The sequence below is a fragment of the Poecilia reticulata genome, unplaced genomic scaffold (assembly GCF_000633615.1).
Source record: "Poecilia reticulata strain Guanapo unplaced genomic scaffold, Guppy_female_1.0+MT scaffold_566, whole genome shotgun sequence".
NCBI lineage: Eukaryota > Metazoa > Chordata > Actinopteri > Cyprinodontiformes > Poeciliidae > Poecilia > Poecilia reticulata.
The window spans coordinates 1-11,677 of NW_007615322.1; the positions used below are offsets into that span (position 1 = coordinate 1).

At 42.4% G+C, this 11,677-nt stretch overlaps 1 protein-coding gene across 3 annotated transcripts; it reads right to left on the reverse strand.

Annotated features, from left to right (window-relative positions):
* Nucleotides 1-4,500: 4,500 nt before the first annotated feature.
* On the reverse strand, nt 4,501-11,506 carry LOC103461079 (uncharacterized). Of its 3 annotated transcripts, XM_008403402.1 has the most exons (8): nt 9,974-11,506; nt 9,736-9,886; nt 8,954-9,430; nt 7,866-8,068; nt 7,428-7,542; nt 6,849-7,035; nt 6,048-6,152; nt 4,501-5,527 (listed from the first exon to the last, which is right to left on the reverse strand). In XM_008403402.1, the coding sequence occupies exons 3-8, from the start codon at nt 9,419-9,421 to the stop codon at nt 5,073-5,075; spliced, it is 1,533 nt and encodes a 510-aa protein (XP_008401624.1). In that variant the 5' UTR covers nt 9,422-9,430; nt 9,736-9,886; nt 9,974-11,506; the 3' UTR covers nt 4,501-5,072. The 3 variants fall into 3 exon arrangements, with proteins under 3 accessions (XP_008401624.1, XP_008401625.1, XP_017159064.1); XM_008403403.1 differs by lacking the exon at nt 6,048-6,152 and having other exon boundaries at nt 9,736-11,506; XM_017303575.1 differs by lacking the exons at nt 9,736-9,886; nt 9,974-11,506 and having other exon boundaries at nt 8,954-9,693.
* Nucleotides 11,507-11,677: the final 171 nt, after the last annotated feature.

Here is an 11,677-nt window from a genome sequence, read left to right on the forward strand (position 1 = left end):
GACATGTTCATTTTGTTTTGTACAATGGCTTTTTATTTGTGAGGCATTTTCTAAATTGTTGAGAAAAAAAAAAGGCTGATTTTAAATGTAAAACTTCAAGGCAGAAGATTTCTGTGTTCTTACCAGTGAGTCTCACACATGGCCTCTGACCTCCAGATGAAACGTCCATCTTTGTAGACACAGATGGCTTTCGGGTCGTCTGTCAGTAGAGGATATTTAGAATACTTCTCATTTAAGTCTGGACTGTGAACCAGAACAGCATAAAGCACTTCCTGTTTATGCAGATCAGTCTGTAAAACCCGCATGACTGGATCAGCTCCAAAACAAATCTGTGGAAAAGAATACCAATTTTTAAAAAGAACTCACATTTATATAAATTATTAACTTAATTTTTTATTTATGCCAACACCTAAAAGTTATAAACCAAGATAGACAAGAACAGGTGCAAAGATCAGAGACAAGAAATGAGATGGAGGCTGTGCAGAGATGCCCCAGAGATGGTCCAATTCAAAACAGCAGAGAGTGGCTGGGATAGTGTGGAGGAAATAGGCTCGGTCCCGTATGCCCCTTTTCCACTGGCTCTACTTCAGCAGCCCGGCTCGGCTTGGCTCTACTTCGGAGTTAACACGTTTACTTTCCATAGGCTTGGCTCGTTCTGTAGCAGGGTGACGCCTCCTGGCAATGGAGGGTATAGCACCCGCCTCCAGGCGCTGTGCTCCGTTACTATGCGAGTTAACTCAAGTTGTTGCTTTTCTGAGACAAAAGAAGAGAAAGCTGAGCTATTGTTTTATAATCTGATTGTGATTTTTCTGAGATTTCAAGAAAATGTGCGGTGGGAGGAATGCTGCGATCGTGGCGAGGAGGACAGCTGATCTCTGCCTCTAGCGGGAGGAAAGCAGGTGTTATTTTCCGCTACGACTCATTCCTCACTGCTCCATCGAGCTGCCACTGAATATTGAAGTCCAATCCAAAGAAAAGCCGGCATCTTTGTTCACCACTTGCTTGAAGCTTCCATCACTTTCGTGTTGCAGCGAGTTTGAAATGTTGCGCCGTTCATTTTTCTTCTCTCTTTGCTGCTACGTCTGGCCATGCCCACGGCCAATAAGTGAACTGGAGCTAGGTTTGCATTACCCACGAAAGCAGGGCCGGCCAGGCTGGCCCTAAGCTGGAGCAGGGACCTAAACAGCAGGGCCAGCCTCGAAAAAAGGCTAGTGGAAACACTCGCCAAGCGAGCCGAGCTGGAACCATTAGAGCTTGTGGAAAAGGGCCGATAGTTAAAATGAGATGTGTGACCAGAGGAGAGGTGTTACCTGATCTTTGTAGGCCATCAGCACCTCCTGCAGGGGGAAGGTGAAGCGGAAGGAGCCCAGCCGGGACGTCTCCTTGAAGGCTGGAGACGTGGCAAACTTCCACAGGAATCTCTGCTGCTCAGGAGCCACCCTCTCCTGCTCTGAGAAACTCTTTTCCAGGAGCCTCTTCTCTGCGTTATTTATCTCGTCTGGTCCCACAGCCAGACTCCACCATATCAGGGATCCTCCATCTGGCTTCCTGAAGCCCCCATCCCTCCTGATCCCACGTAGCGCTGATCCTGAAGTTTCATGTTTCAGACGACTCACGTAGAACTCTAGTTTGGGATATTTTGGGATGATTTTGTCCAGGTATGTTTCTGGAACTTCAGGTTGCCTTTTTAGGTCTTCCAACTTCAAATGCTGACAACGGAAAACCTTTTTTTCCATGGTGCAGCGTGATATGAATAGAATGGAAAACCAGACAATTTGTCAAGAATGTCAGGAGTAGTTCCACCAGTTCAGACAGAACCCAGTGAGTCAATCAGCTCTGGCCTGCAGAATAAACAGAAGACCCTCAGTGTTATAATCATGATATATGATTATTAAAGAATAAGTGTTAGGAATAGCTGAATATAACCACACAGCTTTTAGAGCAGCACCATTCGAGAGCTGGTGAGAAACATTGAGAATTTTTTTCCTTTCACTGTACCGTTCTCACTCTGTGAGTCCCATAAATATAAGTGACAAGAGAAGCAACATCAGGCTGATTAAATATAGTAAATTATTATTATGGGTCTGTTTGTTTGCAGTGTTTGGTTCATTTGTTTTTGTTAAAAATTAAAAGTTTCAATGAAATATTATACAAGAGCAAAAATATCTGCGTCTGTAACAGAACAAATACATAAGGAAGTGTAAGGCTTCTCATATAAAGAACATTGAATGCAAAATGATTTATCATATAAAACATTATTTGTCAAGCTATGCTAAAATATGGGGCTGCAGACATCGTCAGAGCAGCTTGCAAGTTGAAAGAGATGACTCTCTGAAAAGAGCTGAAATTCCCATCACCAGACGCTAGGGACAGAAAAAAGTGCTGCATAACAGGAGACAAAAACTGTCAAAACTGTGGGACCACTCTAAACTAAACAGAAAACATATCTCAGTACATGTAAGTTTGATCAACTCCGCCTGATTAACTTCTGCCCCTTAATTTATTTCCTTGCTCACCAGGTGAGCTTCCTGCTCTTCTATTTAGACTTAAGAAGATTAACATGTTCATATCTTGCATTCTTGCTTAGTTTTCTCTGACGGAGACACAGGAGGCAAACTGAACACAAAAAACTCTAAAAATAAACACACAGAAACACAATCATAACAAGAGTAATGAAAAAATAGATTAGAAATGTCTAATTTATAGGAAAGCTTTTTCATATTTCAAAGTTGAAGTATGAAATGTCTAACATCTGAGCTTGTTATCCTTAAACAAGAAGAACAAGCTCCGGAACTTCAACAGGAGCTGCTGACCTCAACCAAGATGCTGGGGAACGAATCTCGTTAACCCAGAATTATGTTCTCAGACCTCAGTTACAGACTGCTGCTCTTTCCCCCACTGTAATGATGATAAACTACACCAAGGACAAAATGGAAAACAAATGTTTAAAATAAATCCCAGAGCTTTGATAACAAGGTCTGAGTCACAGCAGGATGCTGAGGTTACTTACGTGTTCAGAGCTCAGATGAAACTGAGAAAAGATGCTGCTGATGGCCAATCCAGTTCAGATCAGAGCCGGTCGGTCTGTTTGAGCTGCTTACAGGCTCTACAAGTCCAGGCAAACCTCCCTACCAAACCTTATTAACAGACGCTAAGCCCCTCCTCCGACTTTTCAGTTTCACTTCTGAGGAAAACAAAACTTTTATGTCAGGGTTGGGAGAGGGAGCCTGGGATGGACAATGAGAAAGGACAGTTGTCTTGGTCACATGGTGGAGGAGGCTGGGCCCTTCAATCATCACCTTGTGACTTATTTGTAAATAAAAATGTAAGCTTTATATGTATTTAAAATATAAAGCTTTTATTACTTTATTACCTAGTTTCAGTCTCCAGTCAGCGTTTCCTACAGATCCTACCAGACGCCTGTACCGCTGTGTCTGAACGTAGGATTTGTGTTTGGAGGTGAGACGTCATGAATGAATCAGGATACTGCTGTTGGCCCTCAGCTCTTAAAGGATAGTTCCTGGTATTTGGAGCTGAAATCTAAACATGTCACACAAGCAGAAGTTCTAAAGTATGGTTTGGAGCACAGAAGAAAAGTGGGGGAAGGGGGGTGCCGATCTATGTTTTCGCATCCACCTGAATAATGTGTAGTTGCGCCACTGAAAGAGCTACCCAGCTTTTATCGCTTCGCAAAAAAATTCATCAGCACAGAAACTCCAAAGCACACAAAGAAGCAGTTTTATATATATATATAATTTTGTCATAGTACCCACAAGAATTTAAAACTACTTTCACCCCTGCTGAAGGCTGAACCATAAACAGCTTAATCACACCAGATAAATACCTTCCTTAGAATAAACCTATAAACAGTCTAAATGTCTCATAAAGACTGCAGTAAATGCTATAGACCTGATGTGGTAAAAGCCAAATTAAACTCATCATAACCGTAAAGAGCCACACTGCAGTTTCAAGATTAGCTTTCTACCACATTACCTGCTGAAACAGGCTTTAGTGGAACACCTGTTTATTTTTTTACAGGTGTCGTCTTTAGGTTTGCTTGGTAGTCTGTTATAACTCAAAGCAACTCATTCACATGTCTGTCAGTGAAATCCAGACAGTGATTAGACTTTCAGTTTAGTAAAAAGTAATTCACAGATTTACAGAAAAACGTCTGAGCTCCGTCTGCCAAAGTGGCAGATGTGGAAATGTGTCACACAGGACATTTTTGAAACATGTAGGACAATTTTCTGGCATGACTCAGATTTGTATCTATTTAAGGGTATTATGGTGACCTCTACCATTTGCATATTTTACATGGTACTTTAAATATTATTTTTGGTGCAACACCCAAGATCATCACTAGCTCTATCTAAAAACTTCCTGAATTCACCCCTGCTCAATAGTCGTAAGCAAACATTTAATATTCAAGCATTAGTACAAATTAAATATCACTCAAAGGTTAAACACAGCGGATCTGATGCGCCATAATAAATAGCGTTATTAATTTAAACTCTCAGGGAAGTCTGTTTATTTCTGATTTTTCTCACTTTTGTTCTGTTTTTTCTGCAGTTGAAAAATCTCTGCCATTCTTGTAGCAGTAGCTTAACAGAATATTACCACATTATGCACTTTACACTGCTTGTGCCAGTGCTGCCTTCAAAAACTATGGGAAATTTCAGTATTGTCACAGAATCACATTTGTTAAACACGCATTTTAGAAAAACAAAAAAAAGACGCAGGATCCGTCAAAGAGCCACATGCGACTCTCACATGATGTGTGCAGGATGAAGCTGCTCTCGCTAAAAACAAGAGTTCACTTGGATGTTTTTTCAGCACTTGGAAATCTCTGTTGTTACTCTGTGTGATAAGTTTCTGCTGCAGTCCCTGAGAATGAATTATGTGCTGAAAAGCCAGGAGTTTATCATGTGTTGAGGCAGAGATCATGTCAGTGAAGGTGCTTTTCCATTCCTGTATGACAGTTTCTTGAAAACACTGATGATCCGAGCCATTTCATCTCTAAAACATTCCCTACTACCTTCTTCTGAAACACTGAAACTGTGGTCCTGCCCCGTTTACACCAGTTTATTGTTCACCAGCATCTCCTTCACCTCAAACAGCAGATCCCAGACCTGCTGAACGTCTCTGTGACGCGAGTTGTTGTTGAGGACCTGAAATCTGTTGCCTACTTTCCCAAACAGGAGTGTCAGTTGGTTTTCATTCTCCTTCAGATGCCTCTGGATGTCTGGTTCTTCCTGGTTCCAGTGGGTGAACAGGATCATGGTGCGTCTCCACACATTTTCTCCAAACATCTTTTCTACCTGCTTCACTGTTTCCTCTACATGCGTAGTGAGGAACCCCAGTCTGATGACCAGCAGGATGGCGTGGGGCGCCGGCGCCGACCGGTTAATGCAGCTGAAGATCTCCTTCCTCACCTCAGGATCGGATGTTTCTGGGAGAGCTGGAGTGTCGATGACGGTCACCTCCCTGCTGAAGACGTTGCCTCTCTGCAGACAGCAGCGGCTTCTACCTGAGGGCAGAAACTAGCTTTTATCCCTGAACATGAGATAACTAGAGATACTCAGATAATGTAGAGGATGTAAACAACAAATCTTAGCTTAAAGCTTGCTCTGATCTCGGTTTAAATCATCCTGAGGTAAGACAAACCAAATCTGTCAATAAAAGGAATATTTAGTTTTTATTTTGAGGCACAAATAAAAATGGTCAAAATGGATCTTTAAGGGAAGAAATTAGGTTCTGGTGCTGCTGCTGTGTTTCCTGCTCCTCTGGCACATTCCTATCAAGTTTAATTATTAAATATCGGTGAATGTTATCAACTTCCTCCAAGTAAAAACACTATAAAATATTTGACTCTGGGTTTTAATCCTGACTACAGCTCTTCCCAGATCTCGTCAGAACCAGAAAACAGGAAGTTTGGGTCTTTGCCGTAGATGCAGTGGTGGGTAGGGAGACAGATCTGGTGTTCTTGGTGGTGGAAGGAAGACGATGTAAAAGTGGTCTAACATCATATTGGGACTAAGGTGGTTTACCAAAAGGTGGACTGGTCCTGAAGGCGTTTCTTCCCAGGATGGTGTTCCCACTAGAGCTCTTCCCAACTCCAGCCCACCCAACCAAAACCAGGCGCAGGCCTGAAACTGGAGCAGAGGGAACATGAAGTCCAGATCTGCAATCTAAATATTATTAAAGATAAGTTACCATCACATTTTTAGATTCAGATTAATTCTGCAGCTGTTCTTGGGTTGATTCTTTTTCTGTATCGTTTCAGTCCTTCTTGAAACGATACATGTTTCCTTGTTTTACACTTTTGTTTCATTTTTAGTTGGAGATTTTTGGGGTTGTTGGCGTGTATTTGGGTAGATGTGCTAAACAATCTTATCCTTGTAAAAATCAGTCCCTTGTTTAATGCTTTGCTTCATACAGAAGATCTGGGCTCTCAGCTATTGAGAAATGATTGTTTCCTGAAGGCATGGACTCTATTGAAGTTTTAAAAGTGTGAATTTGATTTTACCCAATCACTAACGTTTGGTCATGATTTATGTAAGGCAGCAGCTTGATGAAGCTTACTGGAGGTAAACAACCCCGTGGGGAGTAGGTCCATGACAAACAGAATAAAATGTCTTAAGCATTCCTCTTGCTCCGACTTTAATTGCTAAATATTTGGAAGCGTGGCCAACATGTACTAAACAACTTTGTTCATTTCATTCATTCACCAGCCTAGGGTTTCCTAAAACACTGTTTACATGCAGATTTCACTAACAGTTAAAAACCTTCTGGTTTTACAAAAAGAGATAGACATGTGACCCTAGCAGGATGGAGTGTCGTTGGTCTACCTGATAAACTGTGCCGCAGTGAGAGCTCCTCCTCCAGAGGACCGCTCCAGCCCGGCCACAGCCTCTTCACCACCGTTTTAGCATCATCAAAACTGACCAGTATGTGATCCTTTGGAAGGCAGTTAATGTCATCTAGGAGACAGTACTTCAGGTTGTTTCGCAGTCGATCAGCATCAAACTTTAGCACCTGCCGATGGAAAAATTATGACAGAAACAATATTTTTCATGGAAAAGATGCTGATTAAATGATGTGATCAAAATTATACTGTTAACCAAAACATAAAATTTTTGTCCTGATGCTCCTGAGAGTTTTCATCTCCTTGCATTAGGATAGAAATGGACTGAATTTATCAACACCATCTTCTAAAATACAAACACTCTGTTGAACTGTAATCATTGTGTGATTATTTTCTGGGTCCTTCAGGTCTTTGGGGTTCAGAAATAAATTTTAGATTATCAAGATCCTCTACCGCAGTGGAAGAACTTGAGCATGTTGTTACGGATGGATTTATATTTAAAAAAATACTACAATAGGAAGAAGATCAATAAATGACACCACAGGGTGGGCAGGGAGGATACCTGTGTCTTCCCAACATCCAGAGCAACAGCAACCTTGTCCCAGACATAAGAGAGATTCTCGGCTACACCACAGGCCTCCAGCTGCTGGCTGTCAGGTCTGCAGACCAGCTTCAACCTGGAAGGAGGAGAAAACAAATACGTTTACAGCTACAGACATGGTGAACACTGAGAGTCAAAAGAAAAAGGATCTGAGGTCTTCAGCAGGTTCTGAATTAAGCTTGGTCCAAACTGGGTCATTGACAGAACCATGATCCAAACACAGCAGTAGATTCTGTGTGTCACTACCCAATTACAAGAAACACTAGATTTACAGCAGTGTGTACATTCTTTCCACCACAGTTGTGTAAGTAGTTATTGTGTAAAAACACTCCCACCACTGATGAGGCAAAACCTTCATCAACCAGAGGAGGCCGAACCATTCCTGATCGCTGCTCTTACCAGTGTTTCTCACACATGGCCTCTGGTCTCCAGATAAAATGTCCGTCTTTGTAAACACAGACAGCATCTGGGTCATCAATCAGCAAAGGGTAGTGTGAGAAGTCCTGCTTAGCTGGACTGTGGACCAGAACAACATGCATCACTTCTTGTCCGTATAGGACAGTCTCGTAGACCCGCATGATGGGCTGAAAACCGGAGCAGAACTGAGGAGAAGAAAACAGCAGCTTTAGCCTAAGTAAATTATCAAAGAGAGCTTTTACTCTAAAACTGCAACGTGACCAGAACAGGTTAGACGTTACAACAAGAAACATCAACAACTCATCTGAACCGCAGCAGATTTAAATACATTCAAAAAATGTGCTTTTGTTGTAGCCATCTCCAGAAGATTAAAAGCATGTTTCAAATCTACCTGTCCACGACAGACCGACCTGGAATGCCAGGACGATGATTTCAGATGGTGGATAGATGAAGGTTCTAACCTTCTGAATCATCAGGAAGTGACCTACTAGTGGTGCACCTAGCTCAATAACAGGGAGATCTCAGAGGCATCTAGACCTGCTTGTCCTAAAAGGGTCCCTGGTACCTATCTCCGTTATCATTAAGGGAGAGGAAGGGATCCAACCTGGACAGCTACCATGAGACATCAGAGACGCACGGACTCACTCATACCCAAAGACAATTTAGAGAGACTATCAGTTTTGCTTTTGGACTGTGTGAGGAAGCTGGAGTATCTGGAGAGAACTCACACATGCACAGAGAGAGCTTGCGAACTCCTTGAATTTGGAACAAGGCAACACTGCTAACGGTGGTTGACTTGTTGCAGTCTGGAATCATCAATTTTGGCAATGTGCATGTAGTTGACACCTGTAAATGCTGCTGAGCAAACCCTGAAGCCTTGTCCTGGACCGGACAGGACTGACTTTATCTCCCATATGAGTGAAATTGATTTGCAATGTCATGTTTTCCTAAAAATCCTGGCGCCTCTTTCTTTGGAAAACCACATAATATTTTCTTTTTATCCTCTTAAACTAAGACCTGCAGTTGCAGTAAAACTAGATCTTTATTTTGAGCTGTTTAGAGGTTGTTACCTGGTCTCTGTAGGCCGTCAGCACCTCCTGCAGAGGGAAGGTGAAGCGGTACCAGCCCAGCCGGGACGTCTCCTTGAAGGCTGGAGATGTGGCAAACCTCCACAGGAAGCTCTGCTGCTCAGGATCTTCGCCCTCCATCCGGTCTGGGAACTTCTTCTCCAGGAGCCTCGCCTCTGCTTCCTTCATCTGGTCCGGTCCCACAGCCAGACTCCACCATATCAAAGATCCTCCAAATGGATTCCTGAAGCCCCCATCCCTCCTGATCCCACAAAGCCCTGATCCTGTAGTTTCATGTTTCAGAAGACTCACGTGGAACTCTGGTTTGGGATATTCTGGGATGTTTTCAGTCCGGAGGTATCTGTTTTCCAAACCAAACCTTTCAGCTTCCAATTTCAGTTCTGTTAGCTTCAGGTGACGCCTTTTAACAAAATGTTCAGTGTATTCTCTCCGATTTTTCCGTTTCTGCATGGTCCAATCCTGCAAAATGTAGATTGAAGGAGTCCTTTTAGTCTAAAATGTTTCAGACAGAATGTATTTGTTCCGTTTGACAGCCTCACACAGCACGGACGGCTCTGCTCTTATCTGCAGCAGGCAGTAAAACTGTCAGGGCGTCTCTTTACAAACTGTCAGACTCTACACCCTGTGACTGAAGCTACATAATCATGAATGATTCCTTTCTGCAAGGGAGACAACTGAGAGGAGCAGTTCTCCGGACTGAACTGTTCTGATCCAACTTTCATTTCTTTAAATTCTTCTTTCTATGAGCGGGAGGTTTTCCTGACCTTTGAACTTGATCAGCAGTTCTCCAGATGTTGTGAAGGTTTCTCAGTCTCTCTCCAGACACTGGCTGCTTTCTCGTTCACGCTCAGTCCTGTCCTTGTTTCAGACCACCTTAAGAAACATTTCTCAAAACCAGGAAGGAAGGAAAGGCTGCTGCATTTCACGCAGCACAGAAAGTTATGACAGAGTGCATGATGGAAAGGGTAGTATCAGTGGAGGTCTCAGGCTCGGCTGACTAACTTGGCTGTCCTCTGTGACTCTGTTTTGTCACAGCCAATCCTCACAGCTGTTAATCCTCACAGCAAAGTCTTTCTTCAGCCAGACTTCGGTTTCAGTTTCAGCCGTTCTGATTGTGTCTATCTCCAGCAGCCACTGGGTGAGAGGCGGAGTCTGCCCTGGCCAGGACTCCAGGACAGCACAGAGACATTCAGCCTCGGAGACACGCACCTAGAGACAAGAGTCTTGTTTTTACTGTGTGGGAGCAAGCTGGAGACCCTAAAGGGAGCCCACACATGCACAGGGAGAACATGCAGAGAGCAGTCCTACCAGCTGCACCACCAGTTTTTGTGAAAATATGTCGGACATTACCAACGTATTTAAATATTGACCAACCTGCATCTCCTCTAATCTTACTAATAAATCATCTTTAATTAACACTACAAACTGATCATTTCTGTTCTGTCAGGTCATTATTTCTTTCTGAGCTAGGTAACACCTCTTCCTAGAAAATGTTATGCACTTATAATGAAGACACAATCCACTTTTATTAGCAATGAACACATATATCCGATTACAATTCACCATAAAGCTTTTCTCAAAAGAGACACTGGGATCAGGAGAACAATACCCCTCCAAGTCTCCCAGTTGGTCTCCAAGCCTGTCAAAGCTCCTTCAATCAACAGCAGCTGTACATTTTACTATCTATAAAATGCTTATCTACCATGCTTAAAGATAAGCAAATGTCAGAGGTCACTCCAACACCCACTATTGAATGGAAATCTGCAGCAGGTGAGCAGATTTGTCCTTCATATTTCAGAAATGTCCTCCAACGTTTGTAGTTCAAAAGGTTTTCACAAACACTCAGAAAACTGAAGCTTATAACTGTCTCCATCACTCAGAGCTTTTTAGCTGCCGGTTTTTAAAATGATTCTGCTGAACCACAATTAAAAAACAAAATCTGATTTTCATTGGTTCATTTCCAGTACATTTTTTAGTTTGGTTCTTATGTTCTTCTGATAGATCATGATTTTTAAACATATGTTTTCTTCTCAGGGTAGTGGGGAATAAGTTTGACATCAGTGTTCCTTATGAATGTATTAATGTTTTGTCTATAAACTCACAGCCATTAATACTCAGAGATCATTCTTTTGAGTAACAGCTGAATGTGTAATCAATCCTTTAATTAGCTGAATCACAGCAGGAGGAGGAATTGGCTTTTAGACTGTTAAATTGACTGTAGGTACATTTTTCATCAGACTATAAAAAGTAGTCATTGGAAGTATGGCAGTGTTCATAGAGCAAGTTGTGTCTGTCGCAATAAAAATCAGTTTTTAATTGTAAAGTTTTGAAATAATTTTTGTTTCACTGAACATGTGTGAATACAATCAAATTTTGATCTGCATGATTCAACAAGTCATATCAAACACATTTGAACAGCCCAATTTCTCCTGCAGTGATTTTATAAAGCAGAAATACCTTTACTCTACATTTAAAATAGATTTTTTTTTTGTTGTACATTTTAGCAGCACAAATGCTAAAACAGTGGCCGCTGTTTGGATGCACACTTGTAACCTGTGCAATCAAACCCTGAAGTTCAACGAGTACTGGGACCGGGCCTGAAGCAGGGCAAGTACTGGGACCGGGCCTGAAGCAGGGCGAGTACTGGGACCGGGCCTGAAGCAGCACGAGTACTGGGACCGGGCCTGAAGCAGGGCAAGTACTGGG

Bases quoted from the DNA above. Each gene is read 5' to 3' on its own strand.
- LOC103461079 (XM_008403402.1), bottom strand. From the start codon at position 9,421: ATGCAGAAACGGAAAAATCGGAGAGAATACACTGAACATTTTGTTAAA. The intron at 8,069-8,953 runs GTAACAACCTCT...TCTTCTCCTCAG, and splicing joins TGACGGCCTACAGAGACCAG to TTCTGCTCCGGTTTTCAGCC. The intron at 7,036-7,427 runs GTATCCTCCCTG...TTCCATCGGCAG, and splicing joins TGGATGTTGGGAAGACACAG to GTGCTAAAGTTTGATGCTGA.